Genomic DNA, 27463 nt, shown 5'->3' with positions numbered 1-27463 from the left:
CCAGCAGGTTGAAGGAGGTGATCCTGCCCCTCTACTCTGCTCTCATGAGACCTCCCTTGGAGTACTGTGTACAGTTCTGGTGTCCTCAACATAAAAAGGACATGGAACTGTTGGAACAAGTCCAGAGGAGGGCCACGAGGATGATCAGGAGACTGGAGCACCTCCTGTATGAAGATAGGCTGAGAAAGTTGAGGCTGTTCAGCCTGGAGAAGAGAAGGCTGCGTGGAGACCTCATAGCAGCCTTCCAGTATCTGAAGGGGGCCTACAAGGATGCTGAGGGGGGACTCTTCATCAGGGACTGTAGTGACAGGACAGCAGGTAACGGGTTAAAACTTAAACAGGGGAAGTTTAGATTGGATATAAGGAAGAAATTCTTTACTGCAAGGGTGGTGAGGCACTGGAATGGGTTGCCCAGGGAGGTTGTGAATGCTCCATCCCTGGCGGTGTTCAAGGCCAGGTTGGACAATGCCTTGGGTGGCCTGGTTTATTGTGAAGTGTTCCTGCCCGTGTCAGGGGTGCTGGAACTAGATGATCTTAAGGTCCTTTCCAACCCTAACTATTCTGTGATTCTATGATTCTATAAGTTCATCAATATTTGATGAATTTTCAGTTGGATAATGAAAATCCTGAAAGGATTTCTAATTAATCTTCTGCTTTTTAATGTGAACTAGAAATTCCATTGTCTATAGTACATATGTGTAATCTCAGTTTTGAAGTGTAAAAAAATCTTTATTCTGATATTGTACTTGTATCTAGACCTGTGGTATTATCTCTTAGTGTTCAGAAGATTATCCAGTGAGTGCTGAAATTATGCAGCAAAAGCTGTGGAAACCTGGAAATAAGCAGCACTGACATATTCCCATTCTTTTTCCTTTAGGAACGAATGTCTTAAAATCTTTCTGACAAGCTGCTACCCTGTATTGCATTTTTTTTTCCTGAATGCACCCTGTTCTTGTACTCTAGAGGAGCTGGGACTAGATGGCACTCTCTGGTGTGCTCCAAACCACAGCATAACAATGCAGCCAGAATGTTAATATAAGTTATCCAATTATACTACCTTGCTGATAACTTCAAAATACAGCAGATGGATAGGAAAGAATATAGTCATCTGCCTTGGGTATGTGATGTCATGCATTACAAAGGATAGAAGATGAACACTTGCAAGATACAGACATCCCAAGTACAAACCCTAAAAGGTAGGCAAAATAATTTATATTTGCTTGGAAATATAAATTACTATTTGAATAGCTGTTAATTCTGAAAATGAAGCATCCAGAAGTTGCTATTGAAGCTCTAAGCTTCAATTATGCACACAAAGAGCTATTTTTCCTCTGTAATGTATATTATTTTCAGATACCTTCCCACTAATACACACTGTACTAGTAACAAATGCCTCTGTTTACTGTCATTCATCAAACCATTTGCAGGAGGAGAACACAAAATAATTTTTCAGCAAATGAAATTATGCTTCTTTCTTTTGATTAGATATGCTAACCAATTCATAGGAGGAAGAGTATACAGTAAAACTGCCTGAAGGAGCTGTGATATTTTAAGAAAGAGACCCTTCTGCAGGCAAGGTGAAACTCGTGAGCACAGTATTAGATTACGTTTAATAACCTGCAGGGAACATAGGCCTCCTTTCTTGTCCCTAGCAGCAGACACATGGCAAGTTATTCCTCTCAATCAGAAAGAAAATGATCTCATGCGTCATGTAAGATTTAGATGCATAGTTTTTAAGTGTGTCATAGGGATCAGGCTCCACCTTTTCTGAAGAGGTAGGAGAATGCTGCAGGCCAGGCAGTAATGCCTGGGAAGCTTTCATGCTTTTTGCTGTGGAACAGGGCTGCCAAAATCATGATTGTGCAGCACACTTCTCCTTCAGCTTCCTTCCCCTTAACTCACAATTGGATTTGGTCTTGATTGGTAAGGTAGGTTGCTTAGATTCACTGAAAACACCATATTCTCTCTGCTACCATTTCTCCTCTTCCTCTTGTCTATTTTCAGATGAAAACTGCATGAAGGGAATAGACCTGAAGAGCATTTCTCCACTGAAAGTTCAAACCACCAGTGAATTTGAAACTAGGTACAAAAGCTCCAAGCAAAACACTGCCTCACAGGAAGAAAGAGAACTGACGGTGGATTGTGGCCATCAGGCTGCCAACAGACACTGCTGAATAGCACCTGTTCTTTTGCATCACTTCTGTCTTTAAATGATGGTATTTTCACACCCCAAATGCTCACTGTTCAGTAGTGACTTTTAACTTAGGCTCCACTGTTTTTGTGTATGATTTTACAGTTGCTTTGTGTTGGTCTATTTAGTTGTCTTTCATACTGTCAGAAAAAAAGATCTGACAGTCTGATGGATCAACATAGCTTAAACTAAGTAATGAAGACTAAACCGCTTCCTCTATCTTTAGAGCAAAAATTTCTCCTTTCTTACATGGCACGTAATTGAGGCATGTAAAACAATAAAGAAGATAAAGGCATACATATGCACAGAATTGGTTCTGTACAGGCTTTGGTGTATTTCACTACAATAGCTTAAGAGAAGCCTATTAATGGTATTGCTAATAAGAACATCTTCCTTGACAAGTGAATGAAAAGTTAACTACCTTAAAATTGGATTCAGGTACTATCAAACTGGCTGGAATACGCAAACAGCATTTTCAAATCTGTATCAGTGTTTTTGCAGCTGACATTTTCCTTCTGCAGCACTACAGCAGCATTAGAAAATCTTTTGGTTTTAGTAAGAGGAGGGAATTCTACTGATACACAGGGAAGCTCTTCTACCCATTGACAGAGATAATCTTTCACATTAGCAGGTCACAGTACTCAATATACAATAAAGAAATACTTTGACTTGCAATTTTTATTTGAGCAGGTTTTCCTATCACAAAGGTATCAGAGAACCACTAGGGTCTAGCTATTATTAATCAGTACCACCACTGTTACAAAGCTAAAATTGTAGCTCTTGCTTCCTTTCAATTAGAATAACTGATATAAAATACCTAACCTCACTTGGAAAATATAATTCTCACCACTGTATTAATTTTAATTGACTCAATTGAAGTCTTTTCAAAGGCTCCTGGCTAGAAAGCTTCACAACTGAAAAAAGGTCTTGCTTTGAGTGTGGTTTAAAGGTTGTTGACGGAACGTTGGACTATAATCCAGTTTACAGTATCCTTCCTTGTTGTTACCTAATTCTCCTTTACTTCTTGAAAGCATTTTCCTACGCATCAGAAAGCCAGAGCTACTCCAGTATAAATGAGTCATAGAATGGTTTAAGTTGGAAAGGACTTTAAAGATTATCTATGTCCAGCTCCTACTTACTGTACTGCCATGGGCAGGGACACCTTCCATAAATGAAAATCATGTCCTTCGTATTTTGGCCCCAAGGCATCATTAAATCCTCATACTTACTCATTAATAACCATCATTAGTTGTTTTATCTATCATTATTTAAGATATATGGCTTAGAGTAAGGTAATTGTCTATCTGCAGAGAGGCTTAACATCGAAAAGAAGTCACAATTATGTGGAATTTTAGAACACAAAGATCTGTAAATAAAGATTTTGCTTAATAGCCTATAAAGAATAAAGGCTTATTCTCCACATAGCAATATTGCTTCTCTTGCCTAAGTAATTATGCACTTTAGCTGCCTGTGTGTAGCACACTGACTAAAGGAATGCACATGACCAACGTTTTCCTGTCTGTTTTTCGTTGTGAATATCCTAAAGCACTGAACAACAGAAAACACCATGTAAAGAGCATGGATTCCAAAGCCATGCAGATAAACCAAAACTCAAATAACTGTGTGGCATTGTTTTTCTTTTCCCATCTTTAACATTTTTCAGAATAGGATACCTATAATAACAAGGGCTAAATTCACAGCATCAATTCAGATGTGCTCACAGTTACTCTGCCACCATAGACAGACAGCCCTATTAAAAGGAGAATGTGGAACAGGATTCCCACAGCTGCATATATCTGTTTTATGAAAGAGTGCTATTCTTATGTTGCTGCTTTAATGTGTAACTTATGACAATAGTCTTAAATTAACTAAAATATGATAGGCCTTTTCAGGATCGATGTTATTGCAAGTTGAAAAGATAAGCAAAATAGCGAATCTGGAAATATACTTTGGGAGTGTATATTGAAATTACATTTATAGCAAATACATAATTTTCTCAGCAAAATACTCTCTCCTCTCTCCACCTAAAATCACCTGACAGATTTTGCTTCCATACCCAGGGAACAGACCTTATTTATTATTATTTGATTACACTGTATGCGAGGAATGAGAGATGAACTAATGTTGAAGCCTTGTACTCCCTTAATTCTGACAAATACCAAATTTTGTTTTGGTTAGTTTGGACAGAATTCCAATCACAAAACAGTAACAGTCAGGGGCACTTCAAGACTCGAACACTGGTGTAACTTTTGACATCAAGTTCATACATTGAAGAGCTACACAGAGATGATTGTCATCCTGTTTGTTCCTTGAATGACACAGGACAAGGAGCCTTATCCACTAGTAATTGCCAGCTATTCTACAATTCACTAATTGTGCGTTACCCCCATAATCAATCAAGCCTCAGTTTAAAGGAGGCTATCTTTGTACACCCTTCATGTTCCACAAAACCTCATTACATCTGCCTCAACAAGAATGGAAGAAGGAGGGTGAAAGAAATTTCATGGTAAAAAAGCAGCTGGGCAGTCAAAAAGGAAACTTATTTCTCTTTGGTGTAATGTTGTTTTGGCTTTCTGAGCAAGAACAAGCTTAAAAACAATAGTAATATACTTCATTCAGTAGCAATAGTTATGTCTTATTGAGAGGTTACAGTATAAACAAATCTTCCCGATCTTTAACAACTAAAATTCTATGAATTACAATTCCATTCATAAGAATGCCACTCACCTCAACTGGCATCCCACGTCTGTGATTAGAGCCCACAGCCTCTGCTTCAATTTTTCCTATATCTAGCAGCTGACTGGCCAAAAGAAGGAAAGCAGGGTCACTGCCAAGGGAAATGAACAGAAAAGGCTGTACTCATGGGATGCCATTGTACTGGTGAAGAAAAGGGCACCTGCTGGTCTTGGAGTGAGACTGTAAGTTGTTGGAAGAGATTTCCAGAAAGTGGTAGGAGAAGACCTTTAAAAAACACCCCTTTCCCACCTCCAATGGGCAGCACCCTCGAATTCCCACTTCTGCTTCTCATCTCACACATCTGCTAATTCCAGAGAGTAATATCTTCTACCTTCTTTGACCCATTTTGCTACCTTGACAAAAATGCCAGCAAGTCCTGCTTTGTATTCATATTTTGTTTAAATTTAAAGAAGTAATTCCTAACCACGGGAGGTCTGGAGAAAAAAAAAAAAAAAAACAAAAAAAAAAACAAACCCACAACAAAACACTAGAAAAATTGGGGTTACAAAGATCACTCAAGTAGGCCTTTTGCTAGTGCCACCTAAAAAAAAAAAACAACAACAAAAAAACCACAACTCCCCCCAATAAACAACCACACAACCCCAAAAAATTAGCAAAATCATGCTTTGCAAAACAGAGCACAAATTTCAAATCATATCATCACGTCAACAAGTTACAAACAGTCGCCTGTTCCCATGATGCAGTATATAATTATTTTTTCAATTCAAAACTGGTAAACCATCTCTGTAGGAAAAAGACCGCACAGGATATTGTATGTTATAGTATTTTCATGTTCAGAAGAATTCTGTTGTTGCAACACCCAATTTTCTGCACTATAAAACTGCAATTCTTTATGGAAATGAATAGTAAGGAGCTTTTGTATCTTTAAAAATGTACCAAAAAGGTAATGTCTTAAAAATAATTACAGATTTAACAATTCACCTTAAAGGCTGTCTCTACCTTATCATCTACCTCTCAATGAAATTCAAGTGAACAGGTTAAAAGCAATGCAAAGAAAATATTTTCAATGTGTTCACAGTAGAAATGGACTATTTATTCAAAATGGAGAAAAAGATTGTTAAGTGTTTTCCACACTGTAGCTACTAGGTTGAGAAGAGTTTTCTTTGGGGTATACGATCTGTGTGTTTTGTTGTAGTTCTTTGGATTTTGCCTTCTTTTTTTTTTTTTTTTGTTTTGTTAATGGTAGATATGCTCATCATATATTGAGCACATCATTTCCCACAGTGTAAGAAGTTGTCGTGGTTTAAGCCCAAGCTGTAAATCAGAACCACGCAGTCTACTGCCCCCCCCCCAACCTTTCTTCCCTCCGCTTCTGGAGGGACGGGGAGGAGAATCAAAAGAATGCAGCTCCCACGGGTTGAGATAAGAACAGTTTAATAACTAAGGTATAACACAAATCACCACTGCCGCCACCAACAATAACAACGACAAGAGAAATAACAAGGGAAGAGAATACGATACCGCCCGCCGGAAAAGACAGCCCGACCGACCAGGGGACGTGCCCTTCCGGGTAGCTCCCAGTTACATCCCCTGGCATGACGTGCTGTGGTATGGAACACCTCCTTGGCCAGTCTGGGTCAGGTGTCCTGTCCCCGCTTCCTCCCGGCCCCTCCTCCTCCCTGGCAGAGCATGAGACTCACAAAGTCCTTGGTCAGTCTAAACATCAGTGTTATCAGTTTTTTGTTCCCAAGCCAAAAGTCAAAAACACAGTGCTGCAACAGCTACTAAGAAGGAGAAGAAAAACTGACTGCTACTGCTGAACCCAGGACAGTATCCACCCCTTGTTCCATACCATTCACGTCATGCTCAGATCCCACATTTTCCATATACCCTCACTCTCATCTCGGTGCACTGTTATCTTAGTGCACGGACCAATTCCTATAAAGCTACTGAGTCCATTCGGTTCATGATGTTGGGCTCCATCTCCTGGAACAGTCTTTCAGGGCAGAAGAAGCTGTATGCAGTGTTGGATCGTTGCCTACTGATGCTGATCATTCCTTTACTGTAGAACTCGTCCGGTTCTATCAAAGTTCATTCTCTGTTGGGATGATGGTCGGAGGGAAGTCAGAGCCAGTCACTGGTGCCCTGCAGACTTCTAGTTGATGGGCTATAGCAGGCAACAGCGTACAATTGAGTTCATTGTCTGTTTTCCCCTAAAATCAAATCCCCTTGAGGTACGCATTGGACTTCCCCATCTTCCCGCATTACCCACCAAGTATATCCAGGTCCCTGAGCAAAAGCAATCCCATGAGTGGGTTTGCCTTTACCTGAAGCAGGAATAACCCAGACTGTCTTCCCCAGCAAATTCTTCATGTGCACCACAGGAACTTTGTCCCCCTCTACAATATGTAAAAGTTCTGACTGGGCTGGGCCAGCCCTGTTGGCAGATCCTCTGGTGTTGACCAACCAGGTGGCCTTTGGTAAGTGTGTATCCCAATGCTTGAAAGTTCCCCCACCCATTGCTCTCAGTGTAGTTTTTAACAGCCCATTGTACCGTTCGATTTTCCCAGAGGCTGGTGCATGGTAGGGTATGTGATATACCCACTCAATGCCATGCTCTTTGGCCCAAGTGTCTATAAGGTTATTCCGGAAATGAGTCCCATTGTCTGATTCAATTCTCTCTGGGGTGCCATGTCGCCACAAAATCTGTTTCTCAAGGCCCAGGATAGTGTTCCGGGCAGTGGCATGGGGCACAGCGTATGTTTCCAGCCATCCGGTGGTTGCTTCCACCATGGTAAGCACATGGCGCTTGTCTTGGCGGGTTGGTGGGAGTGTGATATAATCAATCTGCCAGGCCTCCCCATATTTATACTTCAGCCATCGTCCTCCATACCAAAGAGGCTTTAACCGTTTGGCTTGTTTAATTGCAGCACATGTTTCACACTCATGAATAACCCGGGCAATAGTGTCCATTGTTAAGTCCACCCCTCGATCACGGGCCCATCTGTATGTTGCATCTCTGCCCTGATGACCTGAAGTGTCATGGGCCCACCGGGCCAAAAATAATTCACCTTTATGTTGCCAATCTAAGTCCATCTGAGCCACTTCAATCTTAGCAGCTTTATCCACTTGTTGGCTGTTCTGGTGTTCCTCAGTGGCCCGACTCTTGGGTACATGGGCGTCTACATGGCATACCTTCACCACCAGGTTCTGCACTCGGGCAGCGATATCTTGCCACAGTGCAGCAGCCCAGATGGGTTTACCTCTGCATTGCCAGTTGCTCTGCTTCCATTGCTGCAACCACCCCCACAGGGCATTTGCCACCATCCAGGAGTCAGTATAGAGATAAAGTACTGGCCACTTTTCTCGTTCAGCAATGTCCAGGGCCAGCTGGATGGCTTTCACCTCGGCAAACTGACTCGATTCACCCTCTCCTTCAGCAGTTTCTGCAACTTGTCATTGAGGATTCCATACAGCTGCCTTCCATCTCCGATGTTTTCCCACAATACGGCAGGATCCATCAGTTAACAAGGCATATTGCTTTTCACTTTCTGACAGTTTATTATATGGTGGGGCCTCTTCCGCACGCATCACCTCCTCCTCTGGTGACATTCCAAAATCTTTGCCCTCTGGCCAGTCCATGATGACTTCTAGAATGCCTGGACGACTGGGATTTCCTATTCGAGCTCGTTGTGTAATTAGTGCAGCCCATTTACTCCATGTCGCATCGGTTGCATGATGTGTAGAGGAGACCCTGCCTTTGAACATCCAGCCCAGAACGGGCAACCTGGGTGCCAGGAGGAGCTGTGCTTCAGTGCCAATCACCTCCGAAGCAGCTCGAACCCCTTCATAGGCTGCCAGTATCTCTTTCTCAGTTGGGGTATAGCTGGCCTCAGATCCTTTGTATCCCCGACTCCAAAAGCCGAGGGGTCGACCTCGAGTCTCCCCTGGAGCTTTCTGCCAGAGGCTCCAGGTAGGACCATTCTCCCCAGCTGCGGTGTACAGTACATTTTTTACATCTGGCCCAGTCCGGACTGGTCCAAGGGCTACTGCATGAACTATCTCACGTTTAATTTGCTCAAAGGCTTGTTGTTGCTCAGGGCCCCATTTAAAATCGTTCTTCTTCAGGCTCACGTGATAGAGAGGGCTTAAAATCGAACTGTAATTCCGGATGTGCATTCTCCAGAACCCCACAGCACCCAAGAAAGCTTGTGTTTCTTTCTTATTAGTTGGTGGAGACATTGCTGTTATTTTGTTGATCACATCTGTGGGGATCTGGCGACGTCCATCTTGCCATTTTATTCCCAAAAATTGAATCTCCTGTGCAGGTCCCTTGACCTTACTCCGTTTTATGGCAAAAGCAGCTTTCAGCAGGATTTGGATTATTTTCCTCCCTTTCTCAAAGACTTCTTCCGCTGTATCACCCCACACAATAATGTCATCAATGTACTGCAGGTGTTCTGGAGCTTGCCCCTGTTCCAGTGCATTCTGGATCAGTCCATGGCAGACGGTAGGGCTGTGTTTCCACCCCTGGGGCAGTCGGTTCCAAGTGTACTGGACGCCCCTCCAAGTAAAAGCAAACTGTGGCCAGCATTCTGCTGCCAAAGGAGTGGAGAAAAAAGCATTAGCAATATCAGTTGTGACATACCACTTGGCTGCCTTTGACTTCAGTTCATACTGAAGTTCTAGCATGTCCGGTACGGCAGCACTCAATGGTGGTGTGACTTCATTCAGGCCACGATAGTCTACTGTTAGTCTCCACTCTCCATTAGACTTTTGCACTGGCCATATGGGGCTATTAAAGGGTAAGCGGGTCCTGCTGATCACTCCCTGACTCTCCAGACTACGGATCAGCTTATGGATGGGAATCAGGGAGTCTCGGTTGGTGCGATATTGCCGCCGGTGCACTGTTGTGGTTGTGATTGGCACTTGTTGTTCTTCGACCTTCAGCAACCCCACAACAGAGGGATCCTCTGAGAGACCAGGCAAGGTGGACAGCTGTTCATTTTCCTCAGTCTCCAAAGCAGCAATACCAAAAGCCCATCGGTACCCTTTTGGGTCTTTGAAGTACCCTCTCCTGAGGTAATCTATGCCGAGGATGCATGGAGCCTCTGGACCAGTCACAATGGGGTGCTTTTGCCATTTCCTCTCAGTCAGGCTGATCTCAGCCTCCAGTACAGTCAACTCTTGGGATCCCCCTGTCACTCCAGAGATATAGATGGGTTCCACCCCTTGACAGCTTGACGGCATCAGGGTACACTGTGCACCGGTATCTACGAGAGCTTTATACTTCTGTGGGACTGATGTGCCAGGCCATCTGACCCACACAGTCCAGTAAATCCGATTGTCCCCTACCTCCACCTGGCTGGAGGCAGGGTCCCTCTAACAGTCATCACAACGTTGGACACTTAAGTCGTGTTGAAAGGGATTATTCTTCGTTATCACAGGAGCTGGAGTAAAATCAGCTCTTCCGCTCCATCTGGGAACCTGCTCACCAGAGACTGAAGCCGCAGCTCTCATGGGATGATTAGTCTTGACCCTTGTTCCTATTTTCAATTCATGCACCCGTTCCTCTAAAGCTGAAGTAGGTTTTCCATCCCACTTCGTCATGTCTTCTCCATGATCCCGCAGGTAAAACCATAGGGTGGCCCGTGGTGTTTGCCTTCTATATCTTCTGTCTTGAACAATAGGACGTCTTTTGTTAACAGCTGAGACGTATGTTGGTACACGTGAGGAGCTGGATAAATCAGATAGATCGTCCCTCAATTGTTTGACATCCTGGGACAGTTTTTCCACAGCTGAGATGATGGAAGGGGTGAGATTGTCTTCGAACTCTCGGAGTTTGTGAATCATTTCATCCACTGTTGGTGTTACTATGTCACCCCAGGTTACTGTTGCCAATGAATGGGCATATGATGACGGTGCATTCCGTGTAAGTTTTCGCCACATGGGTCGTGTACATTCGACTTCATCTGGGTCTATGGGTATATCTCCGTTATTCGGTTTGGTGTGATAGATCATCTCTACGATGGCTGATTCCCTCAGAGACTGGATGCCTTTGTCTAAAGTAGTCCACTTGGCCGAACGACTCGTAACATTGTTCTTGTATGGAAACCTTTCTTTCACAGCTGCCAAGAGCCGCCTCCAAAGACTGAGGGACTTTTTCTCTCTTGCAATTGCTTTGTCAATTCCCCCTTCTCTAGCAAGGGATCCCAGCTGCTTGGCTTCCGTACCTTCTAGTTCGTGACCATCGGCCCCATTGTCCCAGCATCGGAGCAACCAGGTGATGATGTGCTCCCCTGGTTGATGGGTAAAATCTTTTCGCATATTCCGTAGCTCGGTTGAGGTCCGAGGTCGAGAAGTCACCTCTTCTTCTTCTTCTTCATCATGGGATGATGACTCCTGATCAGGTGGTGGCCCGGGTGGTGAATACATTGTTTCTTCATCTTGCTTCACTCTTCTTGCCTTTTTTTTGCTTTTTCTCTTGCATATGGGGGCAATCGATATTGGTACGAATTGGTCCTCTGGTTTAGCTGCAGTCATTATCACTGTGCTTTGAGTAGCAACTGTACTTGTCGCAGGGGGTGGTGTAGCTGCTGTGGTTGGGGCTGGGGTAGCTTCGCTATCTGTTGCAGTTGAAGTTTGAGTAGCGGCTGTACTTGTCGCTGGGGTAGCTGCACTGTCTGTTGCAGTCGAAGTTTGAGTAGTGGCTGTACTTGTCGCTGGGGGTGGTGTAGCTGCTGTGCTCGGAGCTGGAGTAGCTGCGCTGTCTGTTGCTTCGCCCTCAGATCCAGGGACATTTTTTTCCTTTTGAAGGTGCTGGATAGTGTTGAACAAGGCCCGGTAAGCATAGGCCAAGCCCCAGCACATTGACATGATTTGTCCCTCTCTGGTATGACCAGGATGACAGCACACCTCATTTAAGTGTTTTACTAATTCTTCTGGATTTTGCACTTGTTCGGTGGTGAAGTTCCAAAACACTGGAGGGGCCCACTGACCTAGATACTTGCCCATACTATCCCACACACCCTGCCACTCATGACTGTCCAGCCTCGGGGAAAATCTCTCGGTCCCCCTATTTTGTCGTCTAACCCCAGACAAGGCCCAAACCCGACTCTGCTTAACTCTTGAGATCAGACGTAATGGTTGTGGACAAAACACACTCTGTATGCGTGCCAACATGGTGACCCCCATCACAATCAGCAAACAGGTCTCAACAATAGTAAAAGGCCACTCAAAAACTTCAAAACTCTCAAACGATGCTGTAAACGGTCTGGAAGGGGCACTGGGAGGGTAAAAGAATGTCTCCTTCATAGGTTGACCACCCAGGAAGGAGAAAAAAGATGTGTAATTGCTAAGCATTTGTATTATATACCTCCCAAAGTATAAAGGTGGTGACCACACTGGGAACATAAGCCAGACCAGTTTCATGATCAATTTTTCTATTGTATTACAAGTCATTACCATAAAATATAATGAGACAATAACCTTAGCCCAAGCCCCACACTTGAAAAACACCAACACAGCAAATACCGGCTCTAAGTAACCTACGGCATATTGAGACTGTGAGATCAAAAACAACAACTTTGAGAGCCAATAAATCAGCATTGTGACAAGTGACTATCAATCCAAAACACTGAATGCTTATCACAAATACAATTAGACACACTCCGGTCAGATCTGTCGTTATCTCAACCCTTCGAGCCCCACGTTGAGCGCCAAAATAGAACTGTCGTGGTTTAAGCCCAAGCTGTAAATCAGAACCACGCAGTCTACTGCCCCCCCACACACACCTTTCTTCCCTCCGCTTCTGGAGGGACGGGGAGGAGAATCAAAAGAATGCAGCTCCCACGGGTTGAGATAAGAACAGTTTAATAACTAAGGTATAACACAAATCACCACTGCCGCCACCAACAATAACAACGACAAGAGAAATAACAAGGGAAGAGAATACGATACCGCCCGCCGGAAAAGACAGCCCGACCGACCAGGGGACGTGCCCTTCCGGGTAGCTCCCAGTTACATCCCCTGGCATGACGTGCTGTGGTATGGAACACCTCCTTGGCCAGTCTGGGTCAGGTGTCCTGTCCCCGCTTCCTCCCGGCCCCTCCTCCTCCCTGGCAGAGCATGAGACTCACAAAGTCCTTGGTCAGTCTAAACATCGGTGTTATCAGTTTTTTGTTCCCAAGCCAAAAGTCAAAAACACAGTGCTGCAACAGCTACTAAGAAGGAGAAGAAAAACTGACTGCTACTGCTGAACCCAGGACAGAAGTCAATGTGATGATCAGTGAATTCAAGCCTGGAAAGCTAAGTCACAACACTAATGCAGTAGATTTTTTTTTTTGTGCGAGGGGAGGGGAGAAAAATGAGAAATGAGATCCCACACAAAGCAAAGTGATAGATTTACTTCAGATGTAGAGTATGTAAATTCAAGGGAAGTGCTAGAGCCAAGGTAGCTCCATGTGATGAGGCTCTGCCAAACAAGCCCCAGAGCTAATAGTACACCTAGTACCAGGCAGCAAGTGAAATCAGTGGTGCAGAGCTCTGAAAATCACACTCGGTAAACTCAGGCAGATGAAAAACTGCCTCCAGCAAGATTTTCAAGTGAACACTTCCACTCCAAATTAAGACCAAAAGACAACCAGTGAAGCTCATGAAGAAAAAAAGCTGTGGAATGAAAATACTTCAGACACAACAGGCTGTTCCAGGTCCTGGCAGAGCCAACAGAGAAATGGATTAAATGTTTAAAGAAAACACAGAAGGCACTGTAGTGGTGTGCTCTTACCTCCAAATCTGACCTTTATTTCCCGTAATACTGTTCAACTGATAACCACCAGTGTTGGTAACTGATGCTGTTTGGTTGTGATGGTTGCATCAGATTCAAAGTGGATTCAGGGAAGACAGATAACAACACAATAGTCAGGGGCTAATCTGAGCAACGTGCACCACCACCCCCAGCCATAGTCCTGGTCAAGGTCTAACTCAAGTCATGTTTCTGTACTTAGTACACAAACATGGCTATGAGTCAATTACCTCACTCCATAATCAGTGGACAGCCCAGGGCCCATTGAGGAATCCTACATGATAGGCGGCTGTGCGCCAGGCTCTTCCCTTGAGTAAGGATGCCTCTCAAGGTTACTCCTTGAGGCTGGGATATTGCTTGCCATTACAGTCACGTATTCTCAGTAAGTGATTAATAACATGCTAAACGTTCAAATATTAGCCAAGTGACATGAAGGATTGATTGTACATATATAATCCTTTAGACATAAACCTTCGACCAAGTCTGAGACTACATTTGGATCCAGCCACACCCAGACTCCTCTCTGAGAAGGAGTTGAGAAAGCAAGGGGGTTGTTTATGAACCTTGTGACTCAACAGAGGGTATCCCTGACAATTTTGTCTGACCCTGCCCTCTATGCAGTAAATATTCAAGTATACCTCACCACTGAGTTTTATTAAATCACTATCACATTTATTAACAGAAACATGGTCTAGGGTGAGGAGTCTGTGACTGTGGAAGAGGGGGTTAGATCTAGATGTTCTTAAGGTCCTTTCTAAACCAAACCAGTCTGTGATTCTATGGTTCGATGAACCCCATGATTGGAATCCTGTGATTGATGGTTATAAACTATTCAGAAGGGACAGGAAGAAAAGAGAGGTGGGAGAGTTGCCCACTATGCAATGAAATTAAATTCTATCACTGCCAGCATCACAAAACATCTTTGCATTTGATACAAATATGAGATCAATTGCACTTTATTGTGAAAACCCAATAAGCATTCCATTAATAAGATGCAACTGCACTGCAGCTGCAAGAACTTGAACAAAGTGCCACATTCAGGAGAAAAGTTACCATCATACAAGCTTTGCATTTAGAGTTGCAGTTACCAGCAACGTTCTGCTCTAACAAGGCTGCCACACATTCTTCTAACTTGCAGTTTGAAAAATTAAGCTGTCATTGTAAGCCTAAAGAGTTCAGAAAAAGTCTTGTACCCTTTTTCTAAACTAGAATAGAGATAGTACTTTAAATATCGTATTTTATACACAATTTATTCACATTGTAATTCAACAGGCAAAATTTACATTTTTATTTTTGGTAGCAGCAATTTAATTTCAGATCCTAGTTTGTAGTTCCAGTAACACTGTGAGCAGAAGATGCCAAGTCATGATCAGGTAGGAAAGAAACAGTGGCAACAGCTGTTTCAGGAGGCCACAGGTGCAAGGACATGACGGCAAACCGGGCATGTTCCTGACTACAGAGAGAAAGGAAAAAAAAATTCAGGTCATTTGCAGTTTGCATTCATTTCTATTGAAAAGCTGAAGGTTATTATTTATGAAGTCCTTAATGTCTTCACAACAGCACTGTCTCAAAGTCAAATTTGACTGGATAGCTACCTGGAGCTAAAAGACAGCTAAAAATCTGAGCAGAAAGCTTCATTTTGCTTTTACACCAGTTACAGCAGACACATCAGGTTCCCTGCAAGGTTGTCTTCAAAGAATTGATTTTACAGGTGAGATTTATTTATTTTTTTTTTTTTAGGCAAGGATTAAAAGTAAACTAGCCCACATCTAACAGGAAGTATTTTGTCCTAGTTTTCAGCAAGAGCAGTTTACTATGACTGCAGAAAAAGGCAGAACACATAATAAAAGCAATGTTAAAATGGTAATAAATCTTTTTTTTAAACTATAAAGTTAAAAAATTACAAACCCAACAACAACCTGTGCAAGAGGTGTTCTAATCTGATCTCCATAGTCTGAGCCAATTAATCTCTCTTGTACCTCTTGAAGAAACAACATGTTACACTGTAGGCTCACAGGCAACTAGGGAGTTCAGGTTTATACTGTGTGTAAAAGAGAGCACAAGAGCAAGGAAAAGAAAATACCAGTTCATTAATTGTAGTTATTTTAGTCTAGCCTCAACATGATGTAAGCCTTCATAAGATACTTGGAAGGAAACTGACTACAGATGATCAAAATGAAATCTAATACAATATAGACTTCCCAAACAATTTTTTTAAAATTAATCTACATGCATTCCAGTATTCTTCCCACCAATCTTAGCTGTCACCAGAAATGGGTCCTGACATTCTGGCAAGGGAACAGATCCTTGACTCTTATCAGAGAAAAGCAAGCAATCTTCTTTACTTCAAGGTATGAGTACAAGAAAAGCTTTTCTTACTGTATCAAAACAAGTTATAACTAACCCACCTTTTATACTTCATAAAAGCAGACCATGCTTTTCCTCACAAAAATACCCCTTCTGTTCAAGAAATTGCCCTTCCGCTGAGTAAGATATGTTATTTTCCTCACTTGCACTAGAATTTGATTCCATAGTTTTTTGTATTTCATCCCACATTTCAGAAAGTTACAAAAGAATGCAAATACTCAAAAACCCCACAAACTCTCCATCAATCCTGTAGTACTTACTTCCTGTAACCAAAGAGTTACACAAGTTCTGTGAAACAAATGATGACAGGGTAGCTCTGTTATGATTTCATTTTCCACATATTCACAGAAACAGATAGTACAACGCTGCTCTTGACCTAAACTCATGATTAAAAAAAAAAAAATAATCAAAAAACATTAGCATTATCTTGGTTTACATCTAAGATTATATATATTATCAACAGTATCCCTAATGATTAAAAGATACAATTACTCTTACTCCAGTTAAGTTACTTTTCCAAGTTATATTCAGTCTGATTCAAGATTCAAAAGCTCTTAGACCAGTATTGCCAGCTGCATAGTATGTTTAGAAACTGTGCCTATGATATTTCAGAAAGCTAAATTTGTTCTAATAAACTTCATGGAAATTAATTCTTAATTACTTTTCCATACCATTTTGGTCATTTGTGATGACAATCTGTGGCAGAGAATCTATCGTTTCTTTAGTAGCCGGTGGATGAGCCTCATCAACTTCAAATCCAAGAAGCCCCAAATGTGCCAGAGCATTCTGAAAAGGGTGAGCAGAAACTAAGTTTCTTTTAACTCACAAATGTAACATTCAATATAAAAAAAAAAATAAGCAAGAAAAGGAATCCAGTTCCAATAGTATTACTTTCTTAAATGGAAGTTATGTCTGTCACACTAACCATTACATCATTTCTATTTTCATAATGAATGAGATGGAAGTGAAGGTCAAAACAGTCATAGCTTGGTATTTAAGCCTTCATAAAGTATCAGGACAGAGTCATAACTTGTTCTCTAATGAATATTTGTTCCTTTTATAAAATTTCAGAAATGGTAGCAAGTCAAAAATGTAATAAAGCTTGCTAATACAAAACTGTCATTGCATTTCTCTTTCTGAGAATAAAAGCCACATCAGTGTGTTTCCTGGCTCCAACTATCAGATTACTCAGGTGCAAGCAAAAATATGAAGTACCTCAGCTCCACAACCAACACAAGCTTTCTGATAAAAAAAAAAAAAAAAAAAAAAAGGCCCCAAAACAGGATCCACATATATGTTCCTCATCTGTATAATGACTTAAGAGACACAGCACTCTGAATTCGTCTAATTTGAAACTTAAGTTTTTCACCATACAAAATTTTTAAGACTCCTATGCTGCAGCAGGCAGATTTGATGTAAACATCATACATTCGACTAACTAAGACACTAAGGACATCCAGTAGAAAGAAACGCAACAGAACTCATATTGGTTATATTCATTAAGGAATGTACTAGATATACCTGTGCCAACAGCATAACAAGCTGAAACTGAAGAGCCAAGAACACAGAAGCACTTAGTTCATATCCTGAATGAATCAGTCACACCCCTCAAGTACAAATACTGCTCTGATCAACGTGAAAATTATTTATTCTAATGGCCACAAAATTCCCTTGGTATGATGTTTAAGATAACCTGACATTTTTGTAATGTGGAGGGTACACTTAACTAAAACCCCAAAATATATTAGAGAAAGATTGGATTATACAAACATCTTCAGTAATGCCTCGTCTCAAGCTTCAGAGAAAGTTACAAGAGCTGTAGACTGAAAACATGCCTGCACTTCTATCACAGTGGCAAAGTAGCTCAGGCAACCATCCTACCACAGATCTAAACTAGCACGTTTACACATATAGTCAAATGTTTGTAGCAGGCAGAGAAAGATTGAGCTAACAAGACAAATACGTACAGCCCCTACTGACACACATACTTATTTAGATATCTGCTAATTTAAAGAAACTCTTGGGACAGTTATCCCTAGTGCATTTTACAATGCAAAAACCAGGTACACTCCTCCAATTTAACAGCTTAAAAACACTCACTTCTGCTACAGCAGACAATACTGCCTTATCAACATTAAGATGATTCTAAAATTTGCAATGGTATTTTGCTACAGCAGCAGTGGTCTGAGAATAAGCTGTAGGTATTTTTAATTAGATTGCCTACTACAGCAGGAAAAATCAAGTTAAGATCCCAGGCAGAAGGAAACAGTGTTACCTACATGTCAAACTTCTCTGTCTATATATTAGCACTCAAAACCAGAAATCAATTTACAAAATCATTGTATTGTTTGCTTCTGAAAGCTACAATAAAGAGACATCACAGAAAGGCCCACAATGACTGACCCATATGACATCTTCAGAACCAAAGCAGCCATTTTACAGCTTTTTATAAGATAAATTTATAACTTCAAAGGTACCTTTATTTCCTTCCTCTTATCACTTATGCAACTGCTTACTGCTCCATGTACCAAAAACCAAATGTCAGACACTGCTAAAATCAGGAGTGCCATAGCATACAACTCCTCATGTCTTTTTGAATTGGTACAAGAAATATTCATAAATGAAGTTCTGATGCTCCTGTTCTATACTACTAATGAAGTAAGCTAAACACTCCCAGCTAAGTAATTTCTTTAAAACAAACAGAAGCAAATATAAATCACACATACTACATTTTAGGGTCGCAGAGTCTCACAGAACATTTTTTTTTTTTCCTACAAAAAAACCTGGTTTATACATTCACTACTTTTCTCCTTCAAGTGTCACAATTAACTGATCCTTCTCCCTCTCCTCCTCTCCAGTTAAGATATACTTGAATTCTGGATGCATTACATCACATCCTTTTCAAGTGTTTCATAGCTACACTATCTGAGCTTGCTAGATAGAGAAACTTTCAGAAAAATTTCTGAGCTAAAGGCTGTCATAATAAACTATGTTGTTATAGGTGAAAAAGATCTGGTTCATGAATCTGCTATTTTGGCTAAGAGAATTTTTTGACACTTAAGCATGCAGATTAAATAAATCAGAACAGGTTGAATAAATTTACAGTCATTAGATTATTAGTGATGTTATCATTAAACTCAACCCAATCTGTTCATCAGATCAGAATACTACTTAAAGCTAGTGAAAGCTCAGACTTCTCCATTACAAAATCTCTGGTGCAAAAATACTTTCAACCAGGTTTACTACTTTAAGTTTATGAAGCAAAAGCGGAAGTCTGTTACACCCATAGGTAGAATTAGATAATCAAGGTTTAAGAAATAGCTGTTTGCCCCAAAGCCAGATCTAAATACTGCTGAAATAGCATAACTAGCAACAAGTAGCCTATTAGAAAGCCGAGTATAAATATATAGAGACAATGTAACTGCGAAGTGGCAAAACAGCTTCAGTGTAATCAGAGAAAGAAAACATGCGTGCAAGCAAGATCTGGAAGGTGAGAAGAAAAATCGTAGAACAATCAGGAAAGGTATCTGATGAAATTGAAAGTTAATCATACTGCAGAAAAATGCCTACAAAAAGCAGAACAAGTCCTGATCCCAAAAATAACATAAAAGATGTCAAGAAGAGATGAAATCACTCTTTACTCTTGGAGAGAGAGATGAGGAACATAAAATGCCAATCATGAAGAAGAAAAACAACTAGCTCCAATTTTTTCTTCCCTCAAAGAGTGATCAAGCCTGATCACCTTGAACCTAGTTACTAAGGTGCCCCTCACAGTGATCTCTAACTCTTTACATGATACATGTATACAGTTGTGAAAAACTACAAACAAAAACTGTCATATTACATTTTCCATAAACCCTATAAATAGAATATCAGAAACTGCATTTTCTAGAAGAAAGCAAAGAGATTTTCAGCAACCTCTTCACCCAAACTTGAAAAGATAGTTCAGTTTGCTCTTTCTATCACAAAAGAAACTATTGTGTTTGGGGTTGGTTTTTGATTTGGTTTTTTGGTTTAGTTTTTTGGTTTAGTTTTGTTTTTTAAAGAGTTGTTTGGTTTTGGGTTTTTTTACCCTGAAAATACTGTAAGCCACATTTTGGATATCTGAGCAAGCACTGTGACCGCAGTACTGAACTTCAGAAAAAGGCTTTGTAACACTGTAAGATACTTACTCTTTCAGTAAAAGATATTACATTTTTAAATTTGTGGAACACTTCTACATCTTCATCTACAATTTTCTGATAACCAGAAAAGTTGTGTTTAAAAGCTGTACTAAATGTCCTTCCAGGAACACAAGTCAATCAAGTCAGCAACAGGGTCAGATTATATTTTATTAAAAGAGGACACTGGACTGGCCATTTGCAAGTCTTACTTTCTAGAAAGCACAAAACATTATATCTAGATCTTATCTGGTCATTAAAAGATAGGATCTCAGCAAATAATTAAAATTAATTCAGCAAGTAATTAGAATTAAGACATCACAGAGACTTTTTTGCTCTCTTTCTCTCCACTTCCCAAAATATTTGCTGTATTGCCCGACAGATATGTTGCATAGTTTGTGTAATCCTTGCTTTTATTTTCTGAACAATTTTAGTACATTTTTTCATACTAGAAGGAATGGTGCTTTATATATTCTGCTTGAGATTCGGAAGAAATACTGGTAATTTTTACTCAAAACCTGTGTTGACCATTTAGTTAGTCAATACAGAGATTCCTTTTATTCACAGCCACTGTTTTCTGCTGACTAATTCAAATTATGCCAGATTTCTATGCCCAGCATAAAGTTTCAGACACATAAGTGATAATTTCAAGCAGAAAAAATACTTCAGAAAATTTGCTTTACCTCTTGGCCAACAGCCACAGTGACCTGTTCCACAGATATCAGAGCATAACTACCTTTCTAGTCATCTACCTGCTTGCCAGGTGTGTTCAATGACACTGTTCCTGGTAACAGTAACATAATTGCAGCATCTTCTCAGCCAGTCATGCACATAAGCACCTAGGATTGCTTTTACAGGTCAGCCTGACAAGAGAGTGAATGTTTTGTCTGACAGAGTAATTAGAAAAAACATTGTTACATGGCAGTAAGAAAGAAAATTTCAGAGCTATAACAACCTCAGTCTCCTCTTCAAGTGTTGACATAGAAAAAAGAAAAAAAAAAAAAAACAAAACCAACGTCAGAACATCAGATTAGCTGCGCCTCTCTACAGAGATTCTCTTGCTTTAGTGCAAAGGATATCAAATGCTTCTGTAGTTCTGTGCTTTTTGATGTAGTGAGAACCAGCAGCTATAAAAGAGAAAAGGAATTTTCTCTATACAACTTCAAAATACTGCTTTTATAGTAACGACACTAACAGACCTCCTACACATTAATAAGCAGTTCTGAAGTGTCTCCAGATGAGTAATGCTAACACGATCCCACACAGCTGGAGAAGACCCTGTGATACTTGATCATGAATAATGCTGACCTCCTATATAACTTGGGGGATGCACAATACCAGGAAACTGAATGACTGCCAGCTTCAGGGAACAACCGTTCACCCCTTGAAAATCCCCATAGAAGCTTATTCACAAAACCACTGACTGAGCACATATCCCTATGTCCTGGGTTCAGCAGTAGCAGTAATTTTTTCTCCTTAGTAGCTGGTGCAGTGCTGTGGTTTTTGACTTTCGGCCTGGGGACAGTGCTGATAACACTGATATTTTTAGTTACTGCTCAAATGTTTAGCCTGATCAAGGACTTTGTGAGTCTCATGCTCTGCCAGGGAGGAGGGGAAGCCAGGAGGAAGCAGAGACAGGACACCTGACCCAAACTAGCCAGAGGTATTCCATACCACAGCACATCATGCCTGGGATGCAACTGGGAGTTACCTGGAAGGGCACTCACTGCTCGGTCGGCCTTGTTTCAGCGGGTGGTATCGTATTCTCTTCCCTTGTTATTTCTCTTATTATTACTATTGGTGGTAGCAGTAGTGATTTGTGTTATACCTTAGTTACTGGGCTGTTCTTGTCACGGAAGGGACTCAGTCGGAGATCAATTTGATCAGACAAAGCCAATTATTCTAGAAAACTAACTCTTTATATACTATTTCTTAAAGTTGTTTTCACTAACTTGGCACATTGTGATTGGATACATATCTGTGAGGCCCTTAACAACTAACATATAATTGGTTAAGCACAGGTGTGAGAACCTGACCTTCAAAGTTTTCCAACAGTCCTCAATTTAGCAACTCAGTAAATTCCAGCTCCTTCTTATCTTGCTGGGATTCTCACTCCCAGTGTCTCGCTCCCATCCTCCTTCACCTTTTGTTGTTCCTTGTTTCATGTCGAACTCCATGTAGGCACTTGCTGATCTGGGTATGTGGCTGTTCTTTGCCAGAAAATCATCCACATGTTCTTATCTCAAACTGTGGGAGTTACATTCTTTTGATTCTCCTCCCCATCCCTCTGGGAGCCGGGGGGAGGGGGGGCCGGAAGTAGAAACTGCGTGGCTGACTTGCCGACAGGCTTAAACCACAACACCATGGAAGGAAAAAAAAAAAAATTGTATGATTGCTCCCCTGACAGTCAGCTTTAGAAAGCACTTTAAAGCATCCTTGGTATTTTGTCTTCAAGCACACTATGACATACAGCCTGCCCTCTTCACCCCTTTCAACCAAGAGCTAGTGGTCAAACTGCCCCTTGCTGCCTCTAAATTTATGTCATACACAACTTTCACTTTGACTGCTGTAACACCATATTATAAGTCTACACATCATTCAACTCTTATTTTGACAAAATACCCAGCAGGGGAGATTTCTGGCAGTGCAAGAATAGTCATACCGCAAACTGAATTTGAGCTAGCTTTGTATTCACTCTAACAGTAACCAAGGTCATATAACACAGAAAAGACAAAGATCATAACCATGCTTGTTCTCCGTAACAAATGCTCTGGTTTATCCAAAGTTAGATAGATGAAATGAGATTAGAACAAGGTAAAGATAAAAGGCTTCTTTGCTTCTGGTTGGGATTTTTTTTTTCATTTTTTTTTTGTTTTATTTGGTTTGGGTTTTTTGCTTGTTTGTTTTTATTTTTAATTTAAACCACATGGAGTCAAGACAGTCACAGAAAAGTTGTCTACTGAGGAATAAAAATATGAGACATCCAGTTGTACTCTTGCAATAAAATAAAGCTGGGACATCTCATAGGCACAGATACAGGCTTTTCTTTGTTATGAAGGGAATTTGGAAGCATTCCTAGAATAACTTAAAGTACATGTTTATACCGATAGAAGTCAGTATCTTTTTTCCTGTAAGAGAAAATAAATACATATTCTAAAAGTAGCAGCACTGGTGAATGACTTCTTGCACTATATGCTTTAGAAGAACCTCTAACACTTACTTTCAACCTTGCAGACCTGAAAGTTCAAGCTAAAGCAGGAAAGTAATTCTTCCCCAATTCTCCCTATTTTCAGATTATGCTGAAAAAGGATTCAACATACCGATATAATATCACAAAAAATATTTTAATACCTCCATAGCTTCTTGTAAACGTTCCTCTAGTGACTCAAGCATGATAGGGTTTGCATTAGAAGCGGCTTGAGCAAGTCCTAGGCCATTACCAGACTCACTACGTAGCCTGAAAAACAGGAGTTGGGAACATGGTCATTTAAAAGCAAATAGTAACAACATGAGGGCTGGATACATCAAATCACTGCACATCACCTATTAACAACTGTGAGCTTACACTCATATGAGGTGGTTGTATTTGGTTGACCTAGGCTGGCTGCCCATCCAGCTGCTCTCTCACTCTCCCACCTCAACCGGATAGGTGTGTAAATAGGCCTGAAAGCTCATGAGTCAAGATAAAGACAGGGAGATCGCTCGCAAGTCACTATCACAGGCAAAACAGACTCAAAGGGGAATCTTAATTTAATTAAAAAGGTTTTGCCAATAAAAATAGATTTGGATAGTGAGAAACAAAGACAACAATTAAAACGCCTTACCCTTAGCCCTCCCTTCCTTCACTCCTGACTCCACTATGTTTCCCCACCCCAAGCAACACAGATAAATAGGGAATGAGGGCTGTGGCTAGTTCATGGTAGTTCCTCTCTTTAACTCTTTCCTTCTCACAGTTCTTCTGCTCCAGTGCAGGTCCCTCCCATAGGCTGAAGTCCTTCAGAAAAAACATGCTCATGAATGAGCCTTTCCCACAAGCTGCAGTCCCTCACCAATTGCTATAGCTTGGGCTCTCCACAGGCACAGTTCCTTAACAAGTACCTACTGCTCCACTGTGGTTTTCTCTTGGAGCTACAGGGGAATCCCTTCTCCAGCACCTGGAGCAATTCCTCGCCTTTGTCTCATTTTGGTGTCTGTGGGGTTGCTTCTCTTATCCTCACTCCTCTCTCTTACTCTGCTGTGCAGCATTGTTTATCCTTTCTTAAATATACTTTCCCAGGCCAACCTGCAGCCTGCCCAACAGCTCTCAGTACACTGACACACTCAAGACAATATAGACTTCAAGAGAACAGGATGGCAAATCTTACCATTGACTGCTCCAGAGTAAAAGGGCATACGGTTCATCTAGTAAGTTTCATACATATGTTAAGCTCATTTTGCAATTAGCATTCAGATTTTGATTACATTCTCTGTCACAGTTCATAGCTTGGCAGCTGCTTTGAGTATTGTTTTCAATGTTCAGATATCAAATCTTAAACTAGGTAAAAAGTCATGTGTGGATCTGCACATGGCCAGCAGAAAAAACTTAATGTATTATTAGAGAAGCATCTCCCTTCCTATTTTGAGTAATTAGGAAATTTCCCAAGGCTAACCCTCCAACACTGAAAAACAAAGTTTTGTCTTTTTTCTGTAATTCCTTTGCTACTTTGCTGCCTGGGGCTGTAAGAACACATGCTTTACTTCTAGCTTGGAATTTCATGTATTAATATCTGTTGTGCTTTTCGCAATTTAGCTTCACAAGGAAAAAATACCAGTGGTTCTATTATGCCTATGCTGCAGTTTACAGTATTTTTAAAAAGTAAAAGAGAACAAGTGTTAAATCTCACTGGAAAGCATTCTGCCTAGATCACTCTTAAACACATACTTTTCTAAAATAAGGCTATGAAAGTGTCTCCAACCACTTTCTTCCTGCAGAATTTTTGTAATGAATATATTGCAATGCTCTGCAGAAACCTTATGACAGAAAATAGAAAAATGCACTCAAAACTATGATATTAGGTAAGCACATGGCATTTCAAAGTGAAATAGATTAGGCTTATGACATCTAAGCTATGCCAGCTGCAAAAGAGGGAAGACCAATTATAAAATAGCACTGACTTGAATACTGATTACATTTATGTTGCTTTACTTTCATTATACTTCCACCACACTTACCACCTTGAAAACTAATTGAAAAAGTAGAGCAATCCCTTTGAATATTTAGTGCACCAATTTCTCAGATTCTCACAGCCTGATTTAGTAAATTTACATCCTTTTTCTCTCATCAGAAGACACATAGCACTTGAAGTCCCTTAAGCCTTAAACCTCAGACTTATCAGCCTTTGAAGCATGTGCATACTGATAGCCAGGAGTATCTTTGACATCTTACATGAAAAGCAATACAGTAACTACAAGCCCTCAGAAATTAATGCAGAAAACTATTACAGGCATACCTCCGCTCCATATTCAGATCTTCAGTCTCACTGGAATCATCCTCAAGATTGTCATTTTCATCCAACAAGAAGAATCCAGAATTCACAAAATCATGAAGTAGATTGGTTTCCACATCACTGATATTTTCTGCTTGCTGGTATTGGAACAGAAGAACCTCTCCTTCCTCCAACATCTGTTGCCTTAAAATAAATAAATGCAAAGCTGAAACTAAAGAGCTAGGAGAATTTACAAACACATGCAAGTAACAAGAGCTACACATATTGCAAGGGTTGAAGATGCATGTTTCCCAGACAGCAGAGGCCCATATTAGGAATATAGCATTTGCTGTAAAAAAACCCAAGAAACTCCCAACGGTATCAACTCCAGATTCAGAATCTAGTAACACCATGATTCCATGGCAAAATTATTTGTCTAATGCTCAAAGCCAGTAAGTAGTACAGTAAGCACCTTATTTTGCATTTTCACTGGTACACACAGTATCCCTGCCACAGCTGGTAAGTTTGTTACTAAAGATACTTATTCATCTAGAAGTTTGTAAAGCTGCTAAAATGAAAACCTATCTCAACACCCTGAAACAGCCTTCATGGGAAAGCTTGGCTTAAATGTAAAAATATACTATTTGCAAGAGAATCTATTTGGATAAGGAGTAAGATTCCTCTCATTCCTGTATTTTCTAGAAGAGCACAGATCTCCTGGATGTTTAAAGCCACGAGCCTGCAAGTCCACTTTCCTTATTAAAGGGCAAATAAAGAGGAATCACACTAGGAATGGGTATGTTTGCAGGCTGTTCACATCAAGAAAAGCTAAAGAGTACATAGCTTCATAGTTGTTGTTCTGAAACAGATGTGTTTTGATAGTGTTTTCATAAAGCCACACTAATTCTCCAAAACTTAAGACTATGTTAAAGAAAGCAGTATCAGTAATTTGGACTCCTTAGTAGTAGGCACCATCTACACAAGAGTGGAAGAAACAGAACGAACACATAGGCACAGCTTGTTGCTTTATAAAAACCCAAACTAAGGATAAAAGATCAATTTTCTGTTTTCTTTCCACAAAGCATCTAAACAAACCAAAGCCACCAAAGTCACAGAATGCAAAGGCGGGGGCTGGGAGAAAGAAGATCTGCTCATGGTAGAGAAGATCACGTTCAAGATCATCTAAGGAACCTGAAGATGCAGAAGTCAATGGGGTCTGATAAGATCACAGAATTGTTAGGGATGGAAGGGACCTCTGGAGACCATCTGGTCTAATCCCCTGCTAAAGCAGGGCCACCTAGACCAGGTTACACAAGAACACGTCCAGGCAGGTTTTCAATGTCTTCAGGGAGGGAAAAACCACACCTGCCCTGGGCAGCCTGTTCCAGTGCTCTGCCACCCTCAATGTGAAGACGTTCTTCCTCATGTTGAGGTGAAACTTCTTGTGGTTTAGTTTATGGATGTTGCTCCTCATCCTGTCACTGTTTGATGACTAAGAGCAAATTGTACCTGACAGATTTAGTGGCCTTGCCTTTGAGGATTGGGTCATGGTATTGACAGGTAAAGGAAGAGTGACTGATGTCATCTACCTGGACTTGTGCAAGGCATTTGACACTGCCCCACACAACATCCTTGTCTATAAATTGGAGGACGCATGGATTTGACAAGGGACCACTCAGCAGATAAGGAATTGGCTGGATGGTCATACTCAAAGAGTTGTGGTCAATGGCTCAATGCCCAGGTGGAGATCAGCGACAAGTGGTGTCCCTCTGGGTCAGTA

The 27463-nt window shown here is 40.9% G+C and overlaps 1 protein-coding gene across 1 annotated transcript in view; it reads right to left on the bottom strand.

Annotated features, from left to right (window-relative positions):
- Nucleotides 1-14823: 14823 nt before the first annotated feature.
- Nucleotides 14824-27463, bottom strand: part of PJA2 (praja ring finger ubiquitin ligase 2) — a 35399-nt gene continuing 22759 nt past the window's right edge. Inside the window, exons 5-9 of the mRNA XM_080638339.1 lie at nt 25708-25887; nt 23570-23675; nt 16730-16844; nt 16319-16434; nt 14824-15144 (exon numbers count right to left, since the gene is read on the bottom strand). Coding sequence (XP_080494465.1) covers nt 15094-15144; nt 16319-16434; nt 16730-16844; nt 23570-23675; nt 25708-25887 — 568 coding nt within the window. The 3' untranslated portion in view covers nt 14824-15093. The remainder of the gene's footprint in view (nt 15145-16318; nt 16435-16729; nt 16845-23569; nt 23676-25707; nt 25888-27463) is intronic.

Source organism: Psittacula echo (genome assembly GCF_963264785.1).
Source record: "Psittacula echo genome assembly, chromosome: Z".
In the NCBI taxonomy this organism is placed as follows: Eukaryota; Metazoa; Chordata; class Aves; order Psittaciformes; family Psittacidae; genus Psittacula; species Psittacula echo.
Note: the sequence above shows the minus strand (reverse complement) of the source record. Positions and strands in the feature narration are given on the sequence as shown.